Genomic DNA, 12,322 nt, shown 5'->3' with positions numbered 1-12,322 from the left:
TTTATAAATAAAAAAGTGTCAAAGATTTTTTCTTTCTTTCCTTTTAAGGGAAAGGAAACATAACCCTTGCAAACCTGTAGGAATCACTTGGGTCTAATTTTCCATATCACATAAAGTTTTCTCTGTTCAAAATTGTTGAATAGAATATGTGTTCCTTTGAGCTTTTAAATACAGCAACCAGAGAAATTATTTATTATCTGTTTGTTTTGAACAGATGAATCAAAGGAAGAAAGAAAAGATGATGAGGAGGAGTTAAATTTTAATGAAGATATTCTGTGTCCTCATGGTAAGCTAGCAGCCTGAAGTCTGTTTGCATCATCTTTGCATATTGTCTTGTTTTACATTTTCTTGGGGAGTGTGTTGAAAGACTTTTTGCTGATGTTTTCCTTTGCTCCAGCCCTTTCAAGCAAGGTTCTGACTGTATAATTGAGGCTGGCCTTCAACTGAGTATCGCCCTGCTTCAGTACTGGGATTATAGGTGCAGTAGGGTCTTGTAGCCCAGGCTGACCTGGAACTCACTTTGTAGTTTCAGGGTGGTCTCAAAAACAAAACAAAATTTAAAAAAGGTTTACCCAAGTTCATTCTCTTGACTCCACATGTACACACACACACACCTGCACTCACAAACACACTCACAAACAACATCTTCAGTTCTACACGCTCCCATTCTTGTGTCTGTGGAGTAGTTCTGCAGCATAGATTTAGGGAGTCGGGAACTGTTTATTTAGGTTCTAAACTCACTGCTTAATTGCATGTCTATTTTTTTTGTTTGATTTTTGAGGTTGGGTCTCACTGTAGTTCAGGCTGACCTGGAATTCACTGTGTATTCTCAGGGTGACCTCGAACTCACAGCATTCCTCCTACCTCTGCCTCCTGAGTGCTGGGGTTAAAGGTGTGCACCACCATGCCCAGCCCTGCATGTCTATTTTTGCCCAAGGAATCGTTTGAGTGTTAGATTATCCAATTATTCTTGGTGAATTAAATGTTTGATGACTGCTTTGAGCTTAAGTTAGAAGATTTTGCTCACAGGATGAATTTAGATTGCCTTGCTGTAACCAAATTTAAGTTGATCTATTTATTTCCAAGCAGAAGTCTATAATTTCTAAAAATTCCTGTCTTACATCAGAGTTCATTATCATGGGGTAATATTTAATATTCGCGTATACTAAGTAATGTAACTCTAAAGTGATAGGAAGTTAAATTTAGAAACAGTACTACAAAGTGAAGGTCAGCAGGCCAGTGGCTCAGTGCGTAAAGTGCTCAAGGCCCTGAGTTTGGTTCCCTGGTACCACCTGGGAGCTGGGGCCGCAGAACATCCTTGTAACCCTGACACTGAGGAAGCAGCCAGGAGAACACCTGGGGCTTTTTGGACTAGCTAGTTTAGCTCAGTTGGTGAACTCCAAGTTTGGAGACTGTCTCAAAAAATGAGGTGGAGTATGACCCGGAAAGACATCAGCCTGTAGTACATGCATTTCCATATGCAGATATACCACGTACACATGCAGATATACTCATTTGGGGGATAGGCATATTAGAGTGAGTTTTCACAGCCATGAGTAAATTTAAAGGGCAAGTATATTTTTACATTGTGATCTAATTCCTTTGTTGATAACTTTTTAGTTTTTCAAGGTAGAGTCTTATTCTAACCCAGGCTGACCTGTAATTCACTATGTAGTCTCAGGGTGGCCTCAATCAAACTCATGGCAATGCTCTTACCTCTGCCTCCCCAGTGCTGAGTTTAAGGCATGTGCTGCTATGTCTGGCTTAGTTTATAGCTTCTAAAGTAGTTGAGGATGTGGCCCAACTCTTTCTTAGTTTAGTTAGTTATTTAATTAGTTGGTCCGTCCCCCCCCCCCCCCCCCGAGGTAGGCTCTTGCTCTAGCCCAGGTTTACTTGAAATTCCCTAGGTTGTCTCAGAGTGATCTCCAACACATGGTGATCCTCCTACCTCTGCCTCTCGAGTGCTGGGATTAAAGGCATGTGCCACCACTCCAGGCTTAGCTTTTATTTTTCAGGCAGTCTCTCACTGATATACCCAGGTCAGCCTTCAAATGTGTGATCCTTCTGCCTTAGTTTTCCAAATAGTCGGAATTGAGGCACACATGCTCTTTCTTTAAGCATTATTCTCCAGACAGAAAAGCAGTGCGCAGTAACCACCAAACTACCATTGCAGCCCAACTTTTCTTTTGTCTTCCCTTTCCTTCCCTTATTTATTTATTTTTTTGTTAATAACTTGTTTGCAAACAGAGCAAGGCATGCACCAGGGCCTTTATCCACTGCAAATGAACCCCAAATGTGTGAGCTGGTTCATATATTTGGTTTTATATGGGTACAGGGGAATCGAACCTGGGTTGTTAGTCTTTTCAGGCTAACTCCTTAACCACCGATCCTTCTCTTCAGCTCTAGACATTTCTTCAGGTTTAAAAATAGGAACTAGGGCTGGTGAAATGGCTTTGCAGGTAAGGTATTTGCCTGCAAAGCCTAAGGACCCCGGTTCAATTCCCCAGGACCCACGTAAGCCAGATGCACAAGGGGTGCATGCATCTGCAGTTCATTTGCAGTGCCTAAAGGCCCTGGCATGCCCTTTCTCTCCTTCTCTCTATTCTACCTCTCTTTCTCTCTCAAATAAATAAATATAAAATATTTTTTTAAAAATAAGTAGGAATTAGATACCAGCTTTTTTCATATCTCTCTCTCTCTCTTTCTTTAATGTAGGAGAATTATGCATTTCTGAAAATGAGAGAAGAGTTGTTTCTCAAGAGGCTTGGAGCAAACTGCAACAATATTTCCCAAAAGCTCCTGAGTTTCCAAGTTATAAAGAATGCTGCTCTCAATGCAAGGTATGGAGCTCTCTTAATACTTTCAGAAACAGACTGGGGTCAGCTTCCCAGGGGACCACTCTTGCGCTGTTGCTGGGTTCCCGGGAAGGGGGAGGGCCAGCCCCATGCTGTCAGTGGAAGCCGGCTGACTGCTTCACTCTTTTCAGATTTTGGAACGGGAAGGAGAAGAAAATGAAGCCTTACATAAGATGATTGCAAATGAGCAGAAATCTTCTCTTCCAAACTTATTCCAGGATAAAAACAGACCATGTCTCAGTAACTGGCCTGAGGTACAATGATTCCCACAAAGATAAAAACCAATGCCAAGTTCTCTATGAGTTGCTTCAGAACAGCCCAGAACTACTATTATTCTCAATTGTTGAGTTATCTAGTTGGGATTTATACCCACTCTCTTTCCATTTTACTATAAATCTTAAAATGTGGAAAAAGTCATTATGTTTACATAAGGAATTTGTGTTAAAAATAGGGTGGATTGGGCTAGAGAGATGGCTTTGCAGTTAAGGCATTTGCCTGAAAAGCCAAAGGATCCCAGTTCTATTCTCCAGGACCCATGTAAGCCAGATGCACAAGGGGGCACATGCACCTGGAGTTCGTTCGCAGTGGCTGCAGGCTCTGGTGCACCCATTCTCTCCCTCCCTCTCCCTCTCCCTTCTTCTCTTTCTCAAATAAAATAAGGTGGATTAAGCCTGGTATGGTAGCTCATACCTGTATCCCTTACAGGATAGGAAAGGCTGAGGCAGGAGGATTGTGATTGTGAATTTGAGGCCAGCCTGGGCTTCAAGCAAGGCCCTGCCTTTCACAAAAGGTGGAGATGGGTTCATCTGTCCTTTCTGCCTTCTGTGTTTCAGGGGACAGATGTCCTGTACATCGTGTCACAGTTCTTCGTAGATGAATGGCGGAAATTTGTAAGGTAGAAATTTCTTATTTTATATATGCATGTTGACTACTATTTTTCTAACAGGCCCCTTCATGCCTCCCTTTTTGGTAACTTTTCCTAGTCCACATAGAAAAAAAGCTTCTTTTTCTATCCAATTATGCAAATCTAAGAAACACAATTTAATTACTAATTACCCTTCACAGTTATGTCTAAAGTGATAATCAAAAACAAAACTTTATTTGTGCAATAGTGAGGTGTATTTATCCTGTCTTCTTTGAATAGAAAGCCTACAAGGTCTACTCCTGTGTCATCGGTGGGAAACAGCGCCCTTCTGTGTCCCCATGAGGGACTCATGTTTACATTTGCTTCCATGACCAAAGAAGACTCAAAACAGTGAGTTTCTTCTCTTCACGTGACTAAAGTCTTTTAAGAACCTAGTGGACTTGGACACTGTATTCCTTTTATATGATTTCTGAGGGTGAGTGCCTGTCTTTAAGAAGAGAAAGACAGACAGATGGCTTCTGTCAATTGGGCTGAGGCTGTGTGTTCTTTATGTCCCTCCTTGTCCCTTCTTGTTGACCAGATTTCTGAGTCCTCTTTTCCTCCTGAGTTGCTAGTGACCAGCATCATATCTCTCAGCAAATCTCATTACCATGGTCACGTTGTGAACACAGTCTTGCTTACAGTTATTTTTCCTGCAACTATCAACTTTTAGATTTTTATTTATCTATTTATTTATTAGAGATGGGAGAGAATGGGCACACCAGGCTCTTTAGCCACTGCAAACGAACTCCAGATGTATGTGCCACTACGTGCATCTGGCTTACATGGGACCTGGAGAATGAAACCTGGATCCTTAGTTTTCATAGGCATGCGCCTTGGCCACTAAGCCATCTCTCCAGCCCAACTATCATCTTTTAGAACAGGAAGCTGGCGTAAGAGTACACTGCTGTAATCTTAGTACTTGAGAGGCCGAGGCAGGAGAATCATGAATTGAAGACCAGCCCAAGTTACATAATGGGACCATTATTATTATTTTAAGTTTGTTGTTGCTGTTTTTAAAATTTTATTTATTCAGTAATTTATTTGAGAGAGAATGGGTGCACCAGGCCTTCCAGCTGCTGCAAATGAACTCCGGATGCATGTACCCTATTTTTGTGGGTGCTGGTGAATTGAACTCAGGATGTTAGATTTTGCAGTCAAGTGCCCTAACTGCTGAGCCATCTCTCCAGCCTGAGACCCCTATCTTAAGGACACACAGAGCTGGTTGTGGTAATACCCAGGGTTATTCTTTTTTTTTTTTTTTTTAAACTTACTTTTATTTATTTATTTATTTGAGAGCAACAGACACAGAGAAAGACAGATAGAGGGAGAGAGAGAGAGAATGGGCGCGCCAGGGCTTCCAGCCTCTGCACACGAACTCCAGACGCATGCGCCCCCTTGTGCATCTGGCTAACGTGGGACCTGGGGAACCGAGCCTCGAACCGGGGTCCTTAGGCATCACAGGCAAGCGCTTAACCGCTAAGCCATCTCTCCAGCCCTACCCAGGGTTATTCTAAGCAACATAACACTAACCAAGTTAGGGTGCATGAAACTGTCTCTGAAACAGGTTTTTTTTTTTTGTTTTTTTTTTTTGGTTTTTCGAGGTAGAGTCTCACTCTGGTCCAGACTGACCTGAAATTAACTCTGTCATCTCAGGGTGGCCTTGAACTCATGGCAATCCTCCTACCTCTGCCTCCCAAGTGCTGGGATTAAAGGCATGCGCCACCACGCCCGGCTTGAAACAGTTTTTTAAAAAGGATGGGGCAGCCTGGCATGGTACATGTTAATCCCAGGATTTGGGAGGCAGAGAGGTAGGAGAATCTCTTGAGTTCAAGAACAGCCTGGAGCTACAGAGTGAGTTCCCAGCCAGGGCTACAGTAAGACCCTACCTCAGGAGGAGGGAAAAAAGACTTGGGCCATGCATGGTGATGCATGCCTTTAATTCCAGCACTTGGAAGGCAGAGGTAGAGAATTGCCATGAGTTTGAGGCTACTCTAAGAATAAATAGTGAATTCCAGATCAGCCTGTGCAAGAGTGGGACCCTACCTTGGGACCTTCCCCCCCCAAAAAAAAAAGACTTGGGCAATGGCTCTGCAGTTAAAGGCAATTGGCTTGCAAAGCTTGTGGTCTGTGATCAGTTCCCAAGTAACCACATAAAGCCAGATGCATAAAATGGTGCATGAATCTGGAGTTTGTTTTCAGCTACAAAAGTCCCTGGAGTGTCCATATTCTTTCTGTCTCAATAATTTTTTTTTATTATTATTGGCAACTTCCATAATGATACACAAAAAAACATGAAAATCATGAAAATTCCCTCCTCCTCACTTTACCCTTCACAACTCTACTCTCCATTATATTCCCTCCCCCGTCAGTCAGTCTCTATTTCATTTTGATCAAATAATTATTTTGACATTAAAATTTTTTAAATTTTATTTATTAAAGAGGCAGAGAGAGGGCAGGGTTGGTGAATGGGTGTGCCAGGACCTCCAGCCACTGTAAACGAATTCTAGATGCCTGTGTTACCTTGTGCATCTGTCTTACATGGATCCTGAGGACTCAAACTTGTGTCTTTAGGCTTTGCAGGCAGGTGCTTTAACCACTAAGCCATCTCTCCAGCCCTCAAATTTTTGAAAATATAAATATAAATATAAAATAAGTAATGTTCAAATAACTGTCTAAGAGAAAGTAGTATGATTCCAACATTGCTAGAAGGCCACGTGGGGCTCTTGAAATACTCTTGTGACCCAGTGGTAGAAGTCTTGATTTGCTTGTGTAAGCTTTAGGCCCAATCTCTGGACACTTCAAAAAAATAGTCATAATAATAAACAAATGTACAAAATTTAAAATATTGGCATGAAATTTACGGTGTTTATAGTTTAATACTTTTAAGATCTTTACAGGAATTCCGCATTAATGTTGATTTTTAGGTTAGCCTCCCCTCCTAACCTTTCTGTTGTCAGGATTGTGATTGTGAGACATTTGGGAATAATACTGGCAACAGCATAAGTGCTAGGCAGTCACAAAATTCAGGACTAGTTCAAGGCCTCACATAGCCTTCCTTTTAAAAAAAATTATTTATTTGCAAACAGAGAGGGACGGAGTACACCAGGGCCTACAGCCACTGCAAACAAACTCCAGATGCTTGTGCTGCTTTGTGCTTCTGGCTTTATGTTGATACTGGGGAATTGAACCCGTGTGCTGTCAGGTTTTGCAAGCAAGCCCCTCTAAACCCTGAGCCATCTCTCTCCGCTGCCTCCCTTCCTTTCATCTCCCTTTCTCTGCCTTCATCTTGCAATAACTACTGTCATGAATTTGAGGGCCTTTCAGTCTTCAAAAGTAACTATTTAGAAAATGATATGCACTGAAATGCTGGGGAGGAAAACCACAATTTCCAGGCCAACCCCACTTATATATGACATTGGCTTACAAACAAAACAAAGCAAAACAGCCAGACTTGGTGTTGCATGCCTGTAATCTCAGCTCTTGAGAGGCTAAAGTAGGAGGATTGTCTTGAGTTCAAGGCGAGCCTGGGTTACCGAGTTGATTCAGGTTAGCCTAGTAGAACGAGACTATCTCATGAAAACAAAATCAGCCCAGTTAATATACTTAATGCTGTTTATGTCAGTGGCCTTATTTGCCAACCAACTGATTGCACTCAACTTGTGGGTTTTTTTTTCTTTTTTTTTTTTTTTTGTTTTTTTGTTTTTTTGAGGTAGGGTCTCACTTTAGCCCAGGCTGACCTGGAATTCACTTTGTACTCTCAGGGTGGCCTCAAACTCACAGTGATCCTGCTACCTCTGCCTCCCGAGTGCTGGGATTAAAGGCGTGCACCACCACACCCAGCTCAACTTGTGCTTTTGAGACAGGGTCTCGTGTATTCCAGGTTGGCCTTGAATTCAATATGTAATTGAGAATGATCTTAAAACTTGGGGTTGAAAAAAAGAACCCACAAAAAAGTTGAGGATGGAGAGATAGTTCACTGGTTAAAGTGCTTGCTTCCAAATCCTAACGCTCCAGGTTCAATTCTCCAGTACCCAGATGGAGCCAGAAGCACAAAGAGGCACATACATATCTAGAGGTTTTTTGCAGTGGCTAGATGACCTGGTGTGCCCTTCTTTATCTCTTCTTTGTCTCTACTTGCACATAAATAAGTAAAAAAAATACTTATGAGGGCTAGAGGGATGGCTTAGCAGTTAAGGCATTTGCCTACAAAGCCAAAGGGCCCAGGTTTGATTCCCCAGGACTTTCGTTAGCCAGATGCACAAGGGGGCACATACATGTGGAGTTCATTTGCAGTGGCTGGTGGCCCTGGTGCACCCATCCTCATTTTTCTTTCTCTGTGTCTCCTCCTCTTTCACACTGTCAAAATAAATAAAAATAAATATTTATAAAATACTTAAGAACTTTCTTTTGTATTTATTTTTTGGGGGTGGGGGTTCGAGGTAGGGTCTCACTCTAGTCCAGGCTGACCTGGAATCACTATGTAGTCTCAGGGTGGCCTCGAACTCATGTTAATCCTCCTACCTCTGCCTCCTGAGTGCTGGGATTAAAGGCATGCACCACCATGCCCGTCATATGAGCTTTCTTTTCTGCTTCTCAGGTTTTGGTATTCCAGGCCTTTACCACCATGCCTAGTTTTTGTGTTTCTAGAGAATCAACCCAGGGCTTCATGATGCCAAGCAAGCACTCTGTCCACTGAGCTATACCCCTAGTCAACTCGTTTGTTGACTCTTGAAACACCAGTCCACATAGTGTTTTTTTTTAAATTTTTTGTTTATTTATTTATTTATATGAGAGAGATCGAGAGTGAAAGAGGCAGAGAGAGAGAGAGAGAGAATGGGCGCGCCAGGGCTTCCAGCCACTGCAAACGAACTCCAGATGCATGCGCCCCCTTGTGCATCTGGCTAACGTGGGTCCTGGGGAATCGAGCCTCGAACCGGGGTCCTTAGGCTTCACAGGCAAGTGCTTAACCGCTAAGCCATCTCTCCAGCCCTCCACATAGTTTTTATTTTGTATTTTATTGTTGATAATGGCTCTCTCCCTTCCAGCTTCTTTGTTTTGTCAGTCTGTTGTGTCTGTTTCAGAATTGCAAAAGGATGATGTCAGTTCTCTTAGTCTCTGAGTGTCTTAAGGCCTGCTGTGTTTTTTTGCAGTGTAGCTCTCATATGGCCCAGCGAATGGCAAATGATTCAGAAGCTCTTTGTTGTGGATCATGTTATTAAGATCACCAGAACTTCAGTGGGAGATGCCAGCCCCTCAGAACCACAGTACATTTCAGAGCCTAGTAAGTTTTCATATTGTTTTTGGTTTCTGTAGTTAAAAGCTGGTATTTTAAGGTGGAAAAAAGGGATATGTCAATAATGTATTCTCTGCTGTAAATTAAACACCATGTAGCAGTTCAGACTTCTTTGCTATAACTCTCATGAAAGATCTCATTCCTTGTACATTTAGTCACAAACAGTAAGCACATTTCCTTACTGCAGTTGTTTGCATGCAACCTCGTACTGTAATTCATTGACAGTAGCACTGATCATTAAGCATGCACGGTAACTTGAATACATGTGTTTAGACTTCAAGGGATTCTTTGAGCTGCATCTGCCCTTCTCTTCTAGAACTCTGTCCAGATTGCAGAGAAGGCCTGCTGTGCCAGCAGCAGAGAGACCTCCGAGAGTATACCCAAGCCACCATTTATGTCCACAAAGTTGTGGACAATAAAAAGGTACTGGTCCTTCTCGTGGCTGTGACTAGGAAAGATGAAGCTTGCTTCTGACTTGCTGTTGGGCTTTCTTCAAGACCTGCTGGGTACCTCGTTTTTGTTTCCTCAGCACTCTGGCAGCAGAGTTGAAATTGGACAGAGGTGAAAATGAGTACTTGTGGGATTGTGGCTTTTTCTGTTATTAATTTGATATGTATTTACTGAATGTCAGCCATGGGACAGGCATGGTCTTGATGCTAGGGATATTGTGAGGAAGATGATGGACAGGCAAGATCAAGGAAAACCAAGTCTTAACTCCATAAGAGGATTTTTCATGGGAACGAGTGTGGAGCCCGTGTGGCAGTGCACACCTTTGATCCTAGCACTGAAGGGGCGGGGGCGGTTAGGTAGGAAGATCGCTGTGAGTGCGATAGAGGGAGTTCCAAGTCAGCCTGGGCTAGAATGAGACCCTGCCTCCAGAAAAGAAAAAAAAGAAATGAATAAGGGGCAAACAGAAGTGGAGGTGACTGTGAGTGAGGGAAGAGACAGGAGAGTTGTAGCAGTTACCTTCTTATTGCTGAGACCCCCCCCCAAAAAAAAAAAAAACATCCAATGAAAAGCAGGTTGTGGAAGGAAAAGATTTATTTCAGGCTACAGCTTCAAGGGGAAATTTCATTATGCAGGAAAAGTGTAACAAGAGCATGCAGCCAGGCATCCCCTCTCCACACGGTACCAAGGACAAAGGAGAGAATGCCTATTCTCTGATTAGGCAGTGTGACTGAAAGAATCAACCCGAAGGCCTGCCCCCAGTGACATACCTCCTCCTGTAGTGCTTCAGCTCCCAATCACCACAAACACTTGAGGCTATGGGGCCATTTTATATTCAAGCCACCTCTAAGAGCCTCCTGTGGAAAGTGTTCTAGGCAAAGGAATCAAAGGATAAATAGTTGTTAGTCAGTGCGTTCACACAGCAAAGTGGAAATCAGTCTAGATAGGTGCTGTCCATTAGAGCATTCTGCATGATGGACAGGTTCTGTTTTTGAAATGGACCAGCATGACTGAGGAGATAATTTTTCTAGTTCATTTTAGCAACTGCTTATGGCTGATGACCACCATAGTCCCTAGAACTTTTCCCAGATATTTATTCTAAGGTAGGCTCTTGGCACATAAGAAACACAATTTTTTTAAAGTTATTTATTTAAAAGAGAGAAAGAGGCAGGTAAAGAATGGGTATGCCAGGGCCTTTATCCGTTATAAATGAATTCAAGATGCATGTGTCACCTTGTGGATCTGGCTTATTTAGGTCCTGGGGAGTTGAACCTGTGTTCCTTGGCTTTGCAGGCAAATGCCTTAATTGTTAAGCCATCTCTCTAGCTGGAACATATTTTATTATTGTCATATATCTGGCCAATTGGTTGAGATGGTTGGATGGATTGATTTGGTTTTTTAAGGTAGGGTTTTGCTCTGGCCAATGCTAACCTGGAATTCACTATGTAGTCTCAGGCTGGCCTGAACTCATAGTAATCCTCCTACCTCTGCCTCCCAAATGCTGGGATTAAAGGCGTGCACCACCACACCCGGCTGTGGTTGAGATTTTACTTTAAGGTTAGATAATAAGTAGCTTCTGGAGAATGTCTAGCAAGGTCATGGTGTGTTCTGACTTCTGGTTTAAAAATATTATTTTATTAAGAATTAGAAGCCTGGTATGGTGGTGCAGGCCTTTAATCACATAGTGAATTCAGGTCAGTCTGGGCTAGATTGAGATCCTACCTCAAAAAAAGGGCGGGGGAGTAGGGGAGAAGATGACTCAGCAGTTAATAGCAATTGCTTCTAAAGCCCAGTGGCCCATGTTTGATTTTTCCCAGTATCCATATATAAAGACAGAATGCACCAAGTGGTACATGCATCTGGAATTTGCAGTGGCAAGAGATCCTAGTGTGCCCATGTTCTCTCCTTCCTTCCCTCCCTCCCTCCCTCCTCTCTCTATGCTTGCAAATAAAAGTTTAAAAAGAAGAATTAGAGAAGACATAGCAGAATTAGGGACATCGAGGTGAGAGCCTCTTGCATTGATCTGAAGGGAAAGAAAATAGGCAGGTAGGATTTTAGAACATCCCCCCCCCCCCAAAAAAAAAATAGGGTCTCTCTATAGTCCAGGCTGACCTAGAATTACCTAGGTAGTCACTGGGTGACCTTCAACTCACAGCAATCCACCTGCCTCTGCCTCCTGAGTGCTGGGGTTAAAGGCTTGCACCACCGCGCCCAGTTCACATTCTTTTTAAAATTAATTTGTTTACTTATTTGCAAGCAGAGAGATAGAAGAGAGACAGAGAGAAAGGGCCTGTCAGGCCTCCAGTTGTTGCAAACAAACTCCAGATACATGCCCCACTTTGTACATCTGGCTTTACGTGGATACTGGGGAATCAAACTAGGGTTGTTAGCCTTTGTAGGTGAATACCTTAACCACTACATTCTCTCTCCAGCCACAGAACATTCTTACTATATTAGGATTGGCTTGTGGGTAGATACTAACCTTTGATCTCTGGACAGCCTATTAATTTGATTCCAGGTTTAAGGAGTTAAAATAATGTAGAGTAGTTTCTATTTGGTACAAGCATATAGTTTTGGATGGATGCCTTCCAAATTATGCAGTACAGGTGTAGGGCTATGCTTCACAGATTGAAATTAGAGCCTTCAATTCCTAACCTACAGAGAAAATGAATGTAATACAAGTATGTTAGCTTTCTCCCAAGAATTTCCTTGAACTTTTCCCCCACTGGTACAGGTGCACATTGGCACCTGCATAAGGGAGCACCTGGTGCAACTGCTGTTTCCCACAATGTGCTCCCAAGAGTGCTTCCTCTGCCCTTC

At 42.7% G+C, this 12,322-nt stretch overlaps 1 protein-coding gene across 1 annotated transcript in view; it reads left to right on the top strand.

Moving 5' to 3' along the window:
- Positions 1 to 12,322, top strand: part of Usp48 (ubiquitin specific peptidase 48) — a 90,062-nt gene that overhangs the window by 48,707 nt on the left and 29,033 nt on the right. Inside the window, exons 11-17 of the mRNA XM_045149089.1 lie at positions 215 to 286; positions 2,716 to 2,840; positions 2,987 to 3,109; positions 3,689 to 3,750; positions 4,000 to 4,110; positions 8,913 to 9,043; positions 9,372 to 9,478. Coding sequence (XP_045005024.1) covers positions 215 to 286; positions 2,716 to 2,840; positions 2,987 to 3,109; positions 3,689 to 3,750; positions 4,000 to 4,110; positions 8,913 to 9,043; positions 9,372 to 9,478 — 731 coding nt within the window. The remainder of the gene's footprint in view (positions 1 to 214; positions 287 to 2,715; positions 2,841 to 2,986; positions 3,110 to 3,688; positions 3,751 to 3,999; positions 4,111 to 8,912; positions 9,044 to 9,371; positions 9,479 to 12,322) is intronic.

The sequence above is a fragment of the Jaculus jaculus genome, chromosome 5 (assembly GCF_020740685.1).
Source record: "Jaculus jaculus isolate mJacJac1 chromosome 5, mJacJac1.mat.Y.cur, whole genome shotgun sequence".
Classification (NCBI taxonomy): Eukaryota; Metazoa; Chordata; class Mammalia; order Rodentia; family Dipodidae; genus Jaculus; species Jaculus jaculus.
Note: the sequence above shows the minus strand (reverse complement) of the source record. Positions and strands in the feature narration are given on the sequence as shown.